The sequence below is a fragment of the Protopterus annectens genome, chromosome 17.part0 (genome assembly GCF_019279795.1).
Source record: "Protopterus annectens isolate FY-2018-M chromosome 17.part0, PAN1.0, whole genome shotgun sequence".
Taxonomy (NCBI): Eukaryota; Metazoa; Chordata; order Ceratodontiformes; family Protopteridae; genus Protopterus; species Protopterus annectens.
The window spans coordinates 712,479,195-712,494,756 of record NC_056751.1 but is presented as its reverse complement, the minus strand read 5'-3'; the positions used below and the strand labels follow the sequence as shown (position 1 = coordinate 712,494,756).

The following is a 15,562-nucleotide window of genomic DNA, read 5'->3' as shown; positions in this document are numbered from 1 at the left end:
GTTGCCATTAATGATTAACTCGGCACATTGCTGAGCATTTCCTCTGAGGTTACAAATATAATTAAAAAAAAGCCTTATGGTTATCTTTTACCTGGCATGCAATCTTTGCCTCATAGTTTGCTTTGGCAGATTTGACCAGCTCTATAATTTGTTTGTTTTGACTGGTGAGTGTCTTTTTACACTGATTTATCTGTTCCTTCTTAGCTTTGGAGATGAGTTTTTTCCTTTTGTTGAATAGCCTATTTATGCTAAGAGTCCACCAGTGTGGTTTATTTTTGCCAGTAATCATAGGTTTCAATTGGACAGGTACTGCCTTCTCTATGCAGCCATGAATGTGCTTGTACAGTGCTTTTGTGTACAGCTCAGAGTAGGCCTCAGTGTTACCTGGGTTCAGAGGGGCTTGGAAGTTTAATAAGCTGTCACTTAGTTTGAGGTAATTGGCCTTAGCACAGTTCTTAAATAGGTTTGGAGTTTGATGGGGGTTCAAGGTTAGTTTTAATACTAAAGGAGATCCTTTTGTGGACAGACCTTACCAGGGAGGAGGTGATGCACAGGAGAGAGCAGCACCCCCCTCCCAATGTTCATGAGTACCAGGTCTAGGATATTTGTGCCTCTAGTAGGAGAGCTAAGTAGTTGCTCCAGGGTATTTGCGTTGATGAAGTCCAAACACCTCTGGGCAAGTGAATTATGGGTCATATAAGTCTCTCAGTTTATGGTGAGGTAGTTTATGTCACCCGTACATATGGTGTTAGGTTGAATATTAAGAGATTCCAGTAGGTTTAGGTAGGAGGAATGGTTTTCCAGACTCATGGTAGGGGATCTGTATCTAGCAAGGATATGATAGGGGTTCACACCTATGGTTAGTTGCATGGAGCAGCTCAAGTGAGTCATGTTGGACCAGTCTAGCAGTGTACTAATCCGTTATGAACTTGAGACACATCGTCTCTTTGTTTTATCCTGGGCTGAGGGAGTTCAAAATGTATTAAAGGTATTGTAGCCTGTAACTTAAGCACTCAGACTGACTTTCCATTTCAAATAAAGATGCAGTCATACCGGAGTTAAAGTATTACGTATTGTTCTACATATCAAACTGAAACTAATCAGCCTTGCATGTCTTTGTTATCCATTTCTCAGTTTCTCTAAATTTTTCCGTATAAAGATGTTTTAAGTGCTAAAAATGGCAGCAGAACTACAAAAGAAAAGAAAAGCGTAATGTTTCAAAATGTTTCAGTCAAAGTGCTTAATTAAGTTTGACTGTGGGATTTTGATCCTGTAGTAGAGTGTGGCCTGTTTAGACCTAGTTCATGAACAGCAGCATTATCACTAACATACAGTCACTACCAGAAACATTATTTTATCTACTTTGCCATCTTTGTTAGATTTGCATTTGCAGAAATATGGGTTGTGAAGAAAATAAACTAACAAATGCAAAAAGCATTGCTTGTTCTGCAGATTTTGCTGTAGGATGCCTTTAGAAGATGGTTAAAATATTAAATATTTCTTGGCTCATGGGTTATGGCTTGTTTAGTTTTTTGTAAAGTTGAACTGATTTCACTATTTGATGAAAATACTTATGGACTTTTATTAGTTATTATTGTGAGAATGAGAGGCTCATGGCAACATTATTGTACACATTATTTATGTTATATATCTTTAATTGTATCCATACAGTATTTGGGTCTATATTACGAAGTCGAATAATAAAAAGAGCAAAACATTTTATCGAGCACTAAAAGTCAAAAGCACTGAATGCCTAACACACGGAACAGCAATTTTTTTCCCAGGGAAAAAAAATGCTGGGCCGTTTTCGAGACTTTGCCATTTCCTCCACTGTGGTGCGATCTCAGAATTTGTATATTTAGGGGGTGGGTGTGTGAGGGCGAAGCCCCCCACTTTATTTTGTGTTTGGATTTTTTTTTTTTTTTTTGCAGAGCAGCGATTTTTTTTCCAAGTGAAAAAAAATCGCTGTTCTGTGTGTTTGACATTTACTACTTTCAGTTGTTAGTGTTTGATAAAAGAGCGTTCACTCTTTTTATTGTTTGACATGGTGATATGGACCCCAGTATTTTGTTTTTAAGCAATACACGATGTTGTAGTACAGTGCCCTTTTAATTAAGCAATCATGGGGTGTCAATCTTTGTTATGTAGACACGACTTTTTGAATTTTATTTCTTTTATGCATATATATATATATATATATATATATATATATATATATATGTGTGTGTGTGTGTGTGTGTATGTGTGTGTATTTTTAACACAATGTGACTTTGATTCTGATGAAGTCCACAGGATTAGTGGATGAAAGCGCTAAATCTAATAAATAACTTTCATTTTGTATCTTGGATGGATCTTTATTCTCCTATGTGGACCCTGTAACCTGTTTCGGCATTCACATATTATTTGCGTTACCAGTTGTGCTTTTTTGTTGCCTTTTTGTGTTTGCATTTAAAAGTTTTGTAAATTCAGTATATGTTATTCAACTGCAGCAGATTCTTCTTCCGGCTTTTCCCCCGATTAGGGGTCGCCACAGTGGATCACCTGTCCGCTCATGATTGTTAGTGGAGTTTTACAGTGTTGAGTTGCCAGCCTGGCGCCCAACCTTCCACAGAAGGCACACACACACATGCACTCACACCTAGGGCCAATTTAGAGTGTCCAATCCACCTGCAGCATGTCTTTGGGATGTGGGAGGAAATCAGAGCACCCGGAGGAAACCCACGCAAACACAGGGAGGACATGCAGACTCTGCACAGAAGGCACCCCAGCTGAGGATCAAACCGGAGAACCTCTTACTGTGAGGCAACAATGCTAACCACTGCACCACCGTGGCTGCCCTATTCAACTGCAGCAGAGTGAAACAAGTAATTTCATGAAACTGACCTTTTATTTACAGCTAGCAGTATGTATTGTGTAGAACTACTTAGAAGGTTAGAAATGATTGCATATTTTCGAAACTAATACGCGGATTACTTAACTGATCTGACTGCCACTGGTGCTATATGTCTGTGTATTTATGTGTGTATATATGTACATATATCTACATAATATATATGTATATATATATATATATATATATATATATATATATATATATATATATGTGTGTGTGTGTGTGTGTGTGTGTATAACACATGAACAATGGAAACTGATACAGGTTGTGTGTGTTTCTGGTATAACAATGCAGATAGTTATTTGTTTCTGACTTATCCTACAGACATCATTTATCACCATTCTATCTGCATCATCAATTAAGGCAACTTCTCCAAAGCCTACTAAAAACTTGGGAAAAAAACTACACATACTGTACCTGCAAAATGCACAAAAAACTCCTCCAACTTGGAAATGAAGCTGCTTCAAATTAAAATGTATAAATAAAAATAATAGAATGAAAAAGTCTGCAAGTAGCCAGTAAAAAAATGGCATTACCACCAAGTGGACCTAGTTCTAAGTATATCAGCCAACCCCCCCTACACCTACAATGGAAGATATTTGACTTGTTATAATTCAGGCACTCAAGTGTTTCATGTTTATTTTAATAGTGGACACTGACAATGTATTTGCTAAAAGTGTGTATCAACAACAAAATTTAGAATTTTTTATTGACAGCAAATCAACATAATTAATCATAGTACTTCACCTGCGTCAATGGGTCAGTATCACTATTCTACAGCTTCAGGACAGAAGTGCAGTCGGGTAATCATCAATACTAAAAAGTGTGATAATAAAATTGCAGTCTCACACCATAACACTCAACATGAATATCACTGTAACACTTACAAATATTTTTGCATTCCCTGGCATGGGGAGCTATTTATATATTTATATTTATTTATTTAACTTTTGTTTACCTGGAAAGTCCGACTTGGAACAAGCCAATTTTCAGCAGAGGCCTGGGGAGAAATGCTCCAGCCGCATGTCTTTGTAATATATATGCTAACTCTGAGATCACTGTACCTCAGAATAAAGGCAGTACTCTAGGGTACCACCATTTCAATTTTTTTTACACAATGTTATCATTCATGCATTTGTGACTACAGTTTATTTTAATCAGAAATGTCTCACATTTTTCCTAACACACTTATTCTGCCCATCATCAAGTTAAGAAAACTCCTCGCTATTCATACCCCATTCATAGTGAAAAAGAAAATAAACACACATGATCCTCTCTCCCAAAACAATACTACCCACTAAAATAAATGCACTGAAATTCTAATTATTTAAAAAATGATGAATAAGAAATAAAAATTCAGACGGCAAATAGCCAATCACAAAATGGCATTACTGATAAATCTGGCCTGATTCTTAATATCTGCATTAACTAAGAATTTAAATAACTAAAACATAACTAAAATGTAGAACAAACAAATCCTTTTCTACTTTGCTTTTCTTAGAGATCATCTGTTTCAGCTTTGCCAGGAACTTGTTTCTCATTCGTTTAGTTTAACATTTTCTTTCCTGCCAGCTTTTCCATGCTTACTGTACTCTCTTCTGTTATGCACTGTTGCATGTCTTACCTAACGAAACCAATTTATTCAGCTGTGGATTATAACTGTCCTTTTAATGGAGGAGGAGATATGCTTCTAACACATCTGTTTATTTAGCTGTGATTCTCTTTCCAGAAAACTGATCTTTACTAACACCCTAGAACAATCTTCAGTACCAGATGTAGGGAAGTATTTTTGACCAAACCAGGTCGTCAGTGAAAAGCTGATCTCTTTGAACCACAGTAATCATATTAACTTATACATTCAGGTAATGAATAAATAATTAGGCAAACTAATTACAGGTATGCAGTGCAGCTTTCTACAGACCCACCACATAAAGTGTTTGCCTTTATATAATCCTTGCTGGAGAGCTTATTTTATAACACATTTATAAATGGTATTTGGGAAATATTGCATCAAATGATAGGTATTGCAAAAGAAACAGATTCGTTGACACACTACATTTATAATGAATTTAAATATTAATGGGCAGAATATAATGACTGGTCAAAGGCTGATTTCATGAAGTGACATTCGCCGGATCTATTCTTCCAACCCTCAGGTTATGTGCCTTTTGTGTACGTAAATGTACTGTTTATATTCCTGTTCCTGTTCCTAGAGGTCTCGTATGACATATCCCAAAGCCACCCCTTTGATTATTGTACAGTCTACACAGTCTACCCTTTTATTTGTATCAATCATTTTACCACTCCCACCTGGATGAAGTCTGTAGCTCTGGTCAGTTATATGTAGGGGTATGCTAGAAACACATTCTATTCAGCAAACTTAGGGGGCCACCATGACCTGTTCTTAAAATAGGTGCTTTTGTTCTTTATTCATACACCAAGAACTTCATCAGATAAATGTAATGCAACGCATATCAGGTTTAGAAATTATGTCCAACAGATCACATGATAAAAACATCCAAACCCCTTTTCCCCAGCTGTTAAAGTGACATGTCAATACAAATCAAAGTAGTAAATCAAACTAGCAAATGTAAAACATAAATTTGTAGTTTTCCACAATCACATTTAAATTATTTGTGCTAGTAAAAAACATTTTATGTTGACAGTTTCATTTAAACCAGGATATTTATCCAAAGTCAGTCTGATTTGCCATTCTGACTCTTGGCATTCTTAAAGCACATTATAGTTGCCAGAGGACTCACTCATGTCAACAGAATCTAGCACAAAGAACTGGAATTTATTATGATTATCACCTTGCAAAGCATGTCTCGCTAGGGCATTACCAGTCCCCCCTCTTGCTATTGCTAATGAATGTTCATAAATTCTGTGAGACAGCTTCCTAAAAGTCTTTCCATTGTAAAAGCATGTGCATGAATCACAGTGAGCTAAGTAAACAATTCCCTTCAAACCACAATTGTACCTTTGGTATGCAAAGATAGTCATATTTAAATGACTAATGAAAATACTTGTATTAGAGATAAAGCGGCAAAGATAAAGCGGCATTGCTTGCTATTGCCGCATTTAAAAGTCCCAAAGGTACCCTCTCCAATTCTTTTTGGTCCATTCTGTTTTTCTAGAATGGATCTAATAGAATTTCACCCTTTTGTAGGTGAAAATTGGGTATTCTCCTAAAATTCTTGCAACATCCCCATTGCCTAAAATTATTTTCCAGTTATTCTGGAGGATATCTCTGATGATAGTTATGTCAATGGTAATTAGGAGTGGAAAGGCACCCCTATAACCAATTGGAAGATTAATCTGGGATGCGTGTAATCTCAGTGACCAATAGACAACTGTCCTGGTCCTTTCCAAAGATTGGTTTAGCTTTCCCAGACCATGACAAATTAGTTTCACCAATGAAGGTGGCTAGCCAATCAGAATAATATCCCCTGGCCCTGAAGAAATGATTTAACATTTCCTCAAAAAATTTGTCATTGCTCATTAATCTGCTGAGCTATAAGATTTGTCCTTTCGCCACTCCCTTCTTCATGTGATGTGGGTGCTGTATCTATGAAAATAGTTGTTCACAAAGGTTTTCTTCCTGTAGATCTTACCCTTGATTCGACCATCACATATATTGAAAGTCAAATCGATGTCCAAAAATTAATGGACATCCCAAAACCACTACTAGTGAACCATTCATGACTCCATGTGGGAGTCGGAGGCAGCCTGTGGCTCTGAGGTAGAGGGAGTCAGGGGCTGCAAAAGTGCCTCACTGAGCATCAGCGAACCGGCAACTGGCCTAGAAGAGGCTTCGTCGTCGGTTTTGGACCTCGGATACTTGTCCTTGTCTTTATCCTTGCATTTTTTATGAATTCCGGTTGTCAGTTGTTCTGACGGCATTATGTAGTTAAACCTTCTGCCAAAATAATGAAAAGCAAAATTGTACCGACACTTAATAGTGCATTGGTTAAATCTAGCACAAAACCGACAACTAGCAACATCGTGGTTAGGGCCTAGGCAAGGAATACAGTAAGAGTGGAAATCCTTATGAGGTATTTCCTTCCCACAAGAAATACAATTGTTAACTTTTTCTGGCATCGGTCTGGAGCAAGAAAAAAAGTTTCCCCAATGGGGTACTTAGCTTTATTGAAGACTTCGGATCTGAAATCGATTTCGAAAATCTCAGGAGTCGGCCAACCGGCACTTGCAAACTGCTCTTGCTTTGGGCACCGTGCGGCAAGAGAGACTGAAGAAAATGGCGTCGGATGCATCTTTTATACCCCTGGTGCACTGACGTTAGGGAAGAGGCGACAGCAACCGATGCCGGACCTAGACTTTGGAATTCAGGCCGACTGCAGGTAGCCTGCCAGCAGGATAACCCAAGTGTAATGACTGCAACAGTGAATACACTCGAACATCTACATTTATGGTAGGTACACAACTGTACTTTCTGTTCCCTGCCTCTGTAGTGTCTTTTCAAATTCCTAACAGCCTTTCATCTTCCTTAAGGTGCTTTCCTGCTTATTCACCGAAAGTATTTGAATGTTTCTACCAGGCAGTGCATGCAGAGTTCTAGCAATCTCATCTAATGACATTGTAACTCTGCTTTTGCCCCGTCTTTGTTTACATTTTATGAACCAACACTAGGTCTGCCCTTATATTTAGGGATATGCACCCACCAGAACTAGATTCCGGTTTCTAAGTGAATCTCCAATAATGACATGTTCAGTAGTGTTGGTAACTCTTTCTCTTAGTGGCATACTGCTGTCTGGACATCCCAGCATCCAGCCTTGGTCAGTTATTAGCAGTGCAGATTGTCCTTTGTGAGTACCCTTGTCTTCCTTTCTTGGTGAATATCAGTGTTTTCTGATCTCATGAGGTAAACTTTCACAGCTTCTTGAAGGTCTAAGAATTTAACCTTCTACTGCCAGAGAACAATGCTAGGGATGTATCCCCCACGTTTTTTTTTTAATTACTGTCAAACTACACCTCCATTTTCTTCTTTAGAGCTGGTGCCTGTGTACCTCACCTTGACCTTTAGTGCAATGTTTCCCCTGTTTTCCACCCCTTTTCCCTAAAAGCTGACCTTGCTGAAAAATGCTAGTGTCATTTTCTTCAAATAGCCACAGACCCACTTAAAACACTGACATTGAGTCCAGCCTCTTTTGCAACACACTAGTTCTTTCTCCTGTCTGTCACTTCACACACAATGCATTCTTGTCCTGCCCAGCTTTATCTAACTGCCATCTCTGATACAGAGAGTCAAAGATTTTACTGAAATCCAAGCAATGCACAACTGCTTTCCCCTGATCCATAACCCTAGTCACCCAGTCAAAGAAATCAATTAACATTTGTCTGACATGGCCTCTACTCTTAGAATCATTGCAAAGTCAGATTGTGAGCTCCAGTGACTTCCAGTTATGCTGTAATCTTTTCTATTTTCTGTTTCATTTATATTCGATATTTTCTGTTTTCATATCTTCTTAAGGACATGCCTGTTTGTATAAAGCTTTCTGGATTTGGAGTTAATCAGATTTGCACAGTTACTTTTAATAACAGAACTATCATGGCAAAACTGTAAACAACTACTTCTGAATAATAATTAAGCTGTGTCTTGCACCAGTATAACATGGGATAAATTCCAGTATTGGCACAATGTCTCAGCAGGATAGGGCACAGTGCTGAATCATCTGAACTGCTGTATTTTGAAAAAGATGTTAATCTGGGGTGCCACCACTTTATACATTCAGCATATGCAGCAGACAGTAAGTCTCATGGCTGTTTTCAGAAGAAGAAAGTGAAACTCCTCTTTGTTTCAGCAATTTGCAAGTTAGTTTCTGCCATTAGCCGATGGCTGAAATACACTTCCCTAGCTGTCCAAAAATGTTATTGTATAGCACAGCCGTTTATTGTCAAAAGCCCTGGTCTACTGCGACATTTTCAAACGTAACTGAGACCTCCTGCATATTCCTTGTAAGATCTAATGCCTTTTCTCGCTAATTTTTAATAGTTATTTTTTAGTACTTTTAAGTGGGTTAAGCACTGCCATGTGATTTTGATTAAACACTTATGACTCATTAAGTGTGTTTTATGTTTTTACTTTTGGCAAATCTAAGACTCAAAACGCATTTCTAATTAGAATGTTTTAAGGCATAAGTAAGACTGCAACGTGACTGTCTCATTTAATGTCTCTATTTATTCACAAAACAAATGTTTTCTCACCTTTGTGTCAGATGTATCTAAATGTCTAAAGTGTAAAATGACTCTATCATATGTAGTTCTAGTTATTCTGTCCGAGACCTTCTCTTCTTATGCACTTGTTGTACATCTCACAGGAAATAATGCAGGATGGAAAGCGGGAAACGACCACCAGCTTACTGCTCATTACCCCAACAGATGTCGATATCGGACGATCTTTTACCTGCAAAACTAGCAATGATGCACTTCCTGGTGGCAAGGAGACTTCTATCAAACTGAATGTTCACCGTGAGTTCTTAGTTTCTAGATAGCTGTCTACTATAGGGTAGGACGATGTGACGCATTATATACTCATGTCCATGCAGTGATAAGCATGAACCACAATACCTTCTTGAATTATGCAGAGTACGCAGTTCACAAGTAATTTCTCATTTCCTTTGTCATGTTTTGCCTACAGACCCACCAACAGTTACCCTGTCTATCCACCCACAGACGGTGCTAGAAGGAGAAAGGGTCGTGTTCACCTGCACAGCAGTGGCCAACCCAGCGATACAAGGATTCAGGTAACACTCCCTATTCAGAAGTCCAGATGTACAATGAGACAGGTATCGAAAAAGTAATCAAATCAGGGAGATTAATGATACAGGTAGTGAGTACCAAGACAAATGGAACAAACAAAAATATAGCGGAGCGATTACATGCCTGCAAGTGTATAGAAAATGAATTCTGCAGCAGGCCAGCAAGAGCAGGTTTGCTGTGTAAGTCATAAATGAAAACAAAAGTAGGGGAGAAAGGTTAACAAAAGCAATCAATCAGACAGGCAGGTGATGTGTATGGCAGTCAGCTTACAGACACAATGTGCAGGTAATCAGCGCTACAGTGGAGCTCAAGGCATTAACATAACAGGAAGCCAGGCCATTGGCATGATACAGGTAATCAGTTTTCGGTAAATAATGAGAAGAGAATGAGAAAGGAAAAGAAAAGAGAAACTGCCGTGACACGCAAGATGTAAGAATGAACTCTTAACAGATGCTAGCACTTGGACAAAATATGGAAAAGTGTACCTTAATGAAAGAGGGGAGGCACTGAACTGCAGAGCTGCCCTAAACATCAAAGGGTATAAGTTATGAGTAAAAGCACGCTGACTTGGCTTAGCAGAAACAGGGTTATAATTAAGACAGCAGCAAAAGAAAGAACATATCAAGAAAGTACAGATCATTAAAAAGCCCTTGATATGGTAGAGAAGGCAGAAATTAACTGGTAGAAAGAAAGAAAGCTTTAACCAAGGTATCCAGAGCCAGTACGATTCTGGGTTGTATCATTAGGGGAATAGACAGAGGTAATATTAGCCACAGTTAGACTCCAGTTAGAACAATTTATGAAGTCCTGTTACCCATACAAGAATAAGGATATTAAGCAAAAGGAAAGGTCAAAGGATGGAGACAATTGTAATGTATAAATGGAGAGATTATGGGAACTAATCTGTTTACACTTAAGGACAGACAAGAAAGTGAAGAAATTATGTGGGTCCACAGTCCCCTTAAGGAGCAGTATTATGGCATGCAGTTCATGAAGAAAGACAGAGGGCAAGGGGGTAGACAGGCCTACTAGAATAATGGTGCAAAGTTAAACCTATACATTAAAAATATACATTAAAAAATAATTTTACACCTAAACAGTAATAGAAAAATGGAACTGTTTTCTGAGTAAATAGAGGACTGTAAGACCACAAAGCCATCTTTATCTTTTTTCCCACGGTCACAGCTACATAACATAATACCATAAGGTGAGACAACAGCCTTCTATTAAATAAGTGGCTGTAGGGTGAAGTTGGGCAATACAAGATAAACTCCTCATCGTGAAGGGCACTAGTGCTCAGATACTTGCATCTCTTGTATGAATGCTATCTGTAATACTGATTAATACCAGTTATTTCTTGTAATGTTTATTTTCTTGTAATGTTTTCTGTTTTGGAGCTTATCTCCCTGGGCCTCCACTGAAAATGGGCCACTGGCCTAGACGGACTTTCCCGGTGAACAAATGTACAATAAATAAAAAAATAAATAAAAAGTTATATGCCACTACAGACACTGTTACCCTGTCTGTTAGAACTGACTGCTCATTACCCCAAAAGAATGTAAAGAAAAGTAAAGAAAACTGGAAAGTACACAAATATTGTGGCAATTATAGACAACTTCTAGAGCAAAAAGCAACTATACAGAAACAATGCTGTCCCCAGAAATTATACACAGCAGGCTGAAAGCTTTCCCCAGTAAAGCACAGCCAGAAATGCAGCAAAAATTCTACACAACTCATTAATAGGTAGTTACATGCTTTCAGTTACAGGACATAATTAGAACTACCGTAAAACACCACTGACACAAATATATGCATTCAACATTATATCACGTGACAAAGTAACAGCCAATAAAATTAAAAGTACTATAACATCTCTACAGAAGTATGTGAAACACATATAGAAGTAAAATATGTACTAGTGAAACAGTTTATATTAATAAAAAATACAACTGTAAATGTGAGTATTCTAACTTAAGCTTTCATGGGCCCCCTCTGGAAAAACATTGACAGGAATCACACTGCATTAATTAAATTTCTGTGTGAACCTAAAATCATATTCTAAACTCTTGGTATTAATTCATGTCCAGCATGTATAGATGCTCCTGTAATCCCTGTCAGTGTTTTGGTGGACAAGATGGAGCAAATGTAGCTAGGGGCATTGTTTTGACTTAAAAAAGCTAATGGGAACAATGCACTATATAAACATATCATAAAGTGTACATTATTTATTTATCTTATTTTACATTTGTTAACCGGGAGAGTCTGTCTGGGTGTGAGCCCATTTTTAACGGAGGTCCAGGGAGAAAAGCTCCAGCAAGCATCTTACATAGGCATTAATATGATAGGAACAAATACAGTGATATTTTAAGACAAATATAAATATAGATTGGCATCATTAGGTGTAACATCAAATCCATATTATAAAATAATATTATAGATTGATACAAAAGTATCATCAAATTGTTAAGGAGGAATGAGTTTTTTCATGGGGTAATTGAGAGAAAGTTTCATTTTTAGTCAGGTTAGCAAAGAAAGTAAAAGAGGAGAAGTGGGTTTGAAGAAGAAGATGCATCTGATATGTAAGTAGGGGGTTCATAGGTGGGGGAAAAGCATACAGGGGAGAGATTAGGAGCAGATCCAGTGCCTATGTAGGTAGTCTTTTAGTTGTTTTTTGAATTAAATTATGTCAGTGATGTTTAAAATATGTTAGGGAATAGAGTTCCAGATTTTAGAGCTATGGTGGGAATAGAGGGAATCCCCAGCCCTGTTGTTACTTTTGGAGAGTTGCAGGAGAGTTTTATGTGTAGATCAGAGGTGATGAGTGTTATTATATATCTTGAGTAAGTGATGTAATTCTGTGATTCTGTCAGGCTGGTTTACTAAGTGGGGGGCAATAATGAGTTTAGTGTAGGTTAGGTAATGGGGGGGGGTTTCTAACCAGTTTAATTGTTGTAGGGAGGAGCAATGGTGGGACCTGTGAGGGGAGTCAGTGGTGAACTTGGCTATTTTATTATAACAGGACTCATTTGGAAAGTTCAGTTTTTCTAAGTCTGGTAAAGATGGGGGTTCATAGAATAGAGTAGATAGGAGGTGAATTCTAGTAATGTTTAATCTTGGTCGATTTGTAAGAAATGGCTTAATGCGGTAGAGAGAGGCAAGTTTGATATGAGTTTTTTTAATAGATTGAGGTAGATAACATAACAATAATAATTCCTGTTTTTAGTAGTAGAACAAATTACTATTGAACCCAGAGGGGACCCATGAAAGCATAAATTAGAATACAATGGGCTTATGTGGCAAATTAGGCTTAATGCAGGGAACTACCCTGGAAGAAATGATAATATTTCCATCAGCAGCACACGCACACACACACACACACACACACACACACACACACACACACACATATATATATATATACACACACACACACACACATCTATATATATATATATATATATATATATATATATATATATATATAGATGTGTACAGTTTTACCATTATACATATCTGGCATATTTGCGTAGAAGTGCTAGTTATACTTTTAATATTGTAAGTTTATTGGATGTTACTTGGTTATGTGATATAATGCTGGATGTATATATGTGTCAGTGGTGTTTTATAGTAGTTCTGATAATGTCCTGTGGATGAAAGTGCTTAACAATCTGTTAGAGTTGTACAAAATTTCATCTACATTACTGACAGTGATTTAGTTGTGAAAACGTTCAGCGTGATGTGTATGAATTCCTTGAGACAGTATCTTTTCTGTGTGATTGCTTTTGGTGCTGAGTTTTTGTCTTACAGATTTGTTTTTCTCTTCTATTTTGGTTTAACTTTTAGAACAATCTCAGGTTGATCATGATCTAAAGTAGAAATGGATAAGGAGAGGTGAATTTAACCCAAAAGATGAAAGATGAATAATGCTGACCCAAGTGGGTTGGTTTACAAAGTGTACAGAAAAAGTGGGAGAAACAGACAAATGCAGGTTCTGTAAAACTACTAGGAACAGTTGTAAAACCCATTGTCGGTTGTACGGTTATGGCTGAGGGTCTGTATACTGAATGGCATAATTATGTGATAAAACTGATATACTTAGCTTTGTGCAAACACTACAGTATAGAAGTAGGTGACAAGCAATGGGAGCATAAACCACAAAGCTTTATTGACAATGATGAAGTTTATATTTCATGAAATCCCCAATGCCAGTAGTTCAGAAAATAGATGCAAGAAAGCCACATACAGCAGACAAAGAAAAGAAAATACAAAAGCAAGATTAATCATTGAAATTGCTACATCCGGCAATTATAGGATTTTATATAGTGGGAGACGCAAACTCATAAAACAGCAGGATTTGAAAGCAAACGTGAGCAATGTGGAAAAAAGATACTCAAACAGTAGCACTAGGAACATCATGACTAATAAAAAAATGAATTTACTGTCATACAGGTATGCTAACAATACATGTAACCCCATATAAACTACAGGAAGAAACAATTCTGGGCACATTGCAGGCATTGAGTAAAGCACTCTTAGTAAACATCAGAGACTGAAGCAATACTAAGGTCCATACCTCTCAACAGATTGTCCAGATTTTTGCCTCATATTTTTGGTCTATTTCTTATAAATAAGCAATGGCAAATCATTGATAATTGAAGTCAGAAAATAATGACAGACATCTGAGTTTCAGACTTCATACCCTCCCGAAAATTCATGCTAATGCAAAACCTGTTATTCTATAAATGTTTTAAGTTTGTAAGTGTGATATTTAAAAATTGTTCCTATTTTTGGCCTTTGTTCCCCCATTATTTATGGCTTTGTCCAGATTTCTTGCTTTAGGAGGTTGAGAGGTATGCTAAAGTCATGAACTTTAATCATACCCCGACTTAGCAATGGGATCCCTTCCTGTCATGAGATTAAAAACTCAAAAGGTTTGGAGAAATAAAAAAAAAAAAAATTTACATATATATCATCACAGATGTAATGACGGCCTTACTCATTATATCATTTTTTCTGTACAAAACCTGTGTTGCATTAAAGTTCTAATACATGTTATGCACACTGAACGTGTTGATTAAATAAATCTGTGCTCTGCTTAACCTCTATGTAGCTTACCATATGCAGATGCTTTGAAGAGTCATTCTTATATCAAATATTTGACATTACTGGTACCTTGCACTATAGCTATATTATATGCTGGTCTAACAATTACAATTGCTTATGTGTTAAATCTAAGTTATTTTATACATCCGGAAAATTCCCAATCCTACTTTTCTATTTAGTATAAAAAAAAAAAAACGAAAACATTGACTAAGCTTAGTGACTAAACTGGAAGTTACACGGGATTATGTATAAAGTGCTTAGAACTGTCCTGTTGTGTTATGTGTAAATTAACTATACTAGCCTTTACTCCTGCTTGTTATTTTGATCAGATTAGAGCTAATGCATTGACCAAGGTGATTAGTTATGTAAGCGAAGAGCAGAGGTGTAGTCAGTAAATTCCATTTTGTACACACAAACTCTTACTGCTGCCCCCACAATCCACATGGCATTTAAAAAAAACGGGCAGATCCCTCAAGCTGTCACTCACCAACACTTAATTTAATATTTTCAGTTATTCAGTGAAAAAGCTATTTGAAATATTGTTTTTAGATTTGCAATCCTCTCTATAAGCAAACTATATACATGTTATTGGGAAACTCTGGATAAATATGAAAGGCGCTTGAGCTGTTAGAGTAATAATCTTCTATGAAGCTATTAAAGGCGTTAATTTAGATTGTAATTGAGATTTTATGGCCTGATAAGACCCCTATATTGCTGCGGTAGCATTGTCACCTCACAGTAAGACGCTGTCCGGTTCGATTCTCAGCCAGAGCGTCTTCTGCATGG

General features: G+C 37.2%; 1 protein-coding gene across 2 annotated transcripts in view; it reads left to right on the top strand.

The window, feature by feature from the left end:
- KIRREL1 (kirre like nephrin family adhesion molecule 1) overlaps nt 1-15,562 on the top strand; it is a 1,121,500-nt gene that overhangs the window by 914,115 nt on the left and 191,823 nt on the right. For both annotated transcript variants that reach the window (XM_044059334.1, XM_044059335.1), the window contains 2 exons: nt 9,232-9,382; nt 9,552-9,657. In XM_044059334.1, coding sequence (XP_043915269.1) covers nt 9,232-9,382; nt 9,552-9,657 — 257 coding nt within the window. The remainder of the gene's footprint in view (nt 1-9,231; nt 9,383-9,551; nt 9,658-15,562) is intronic.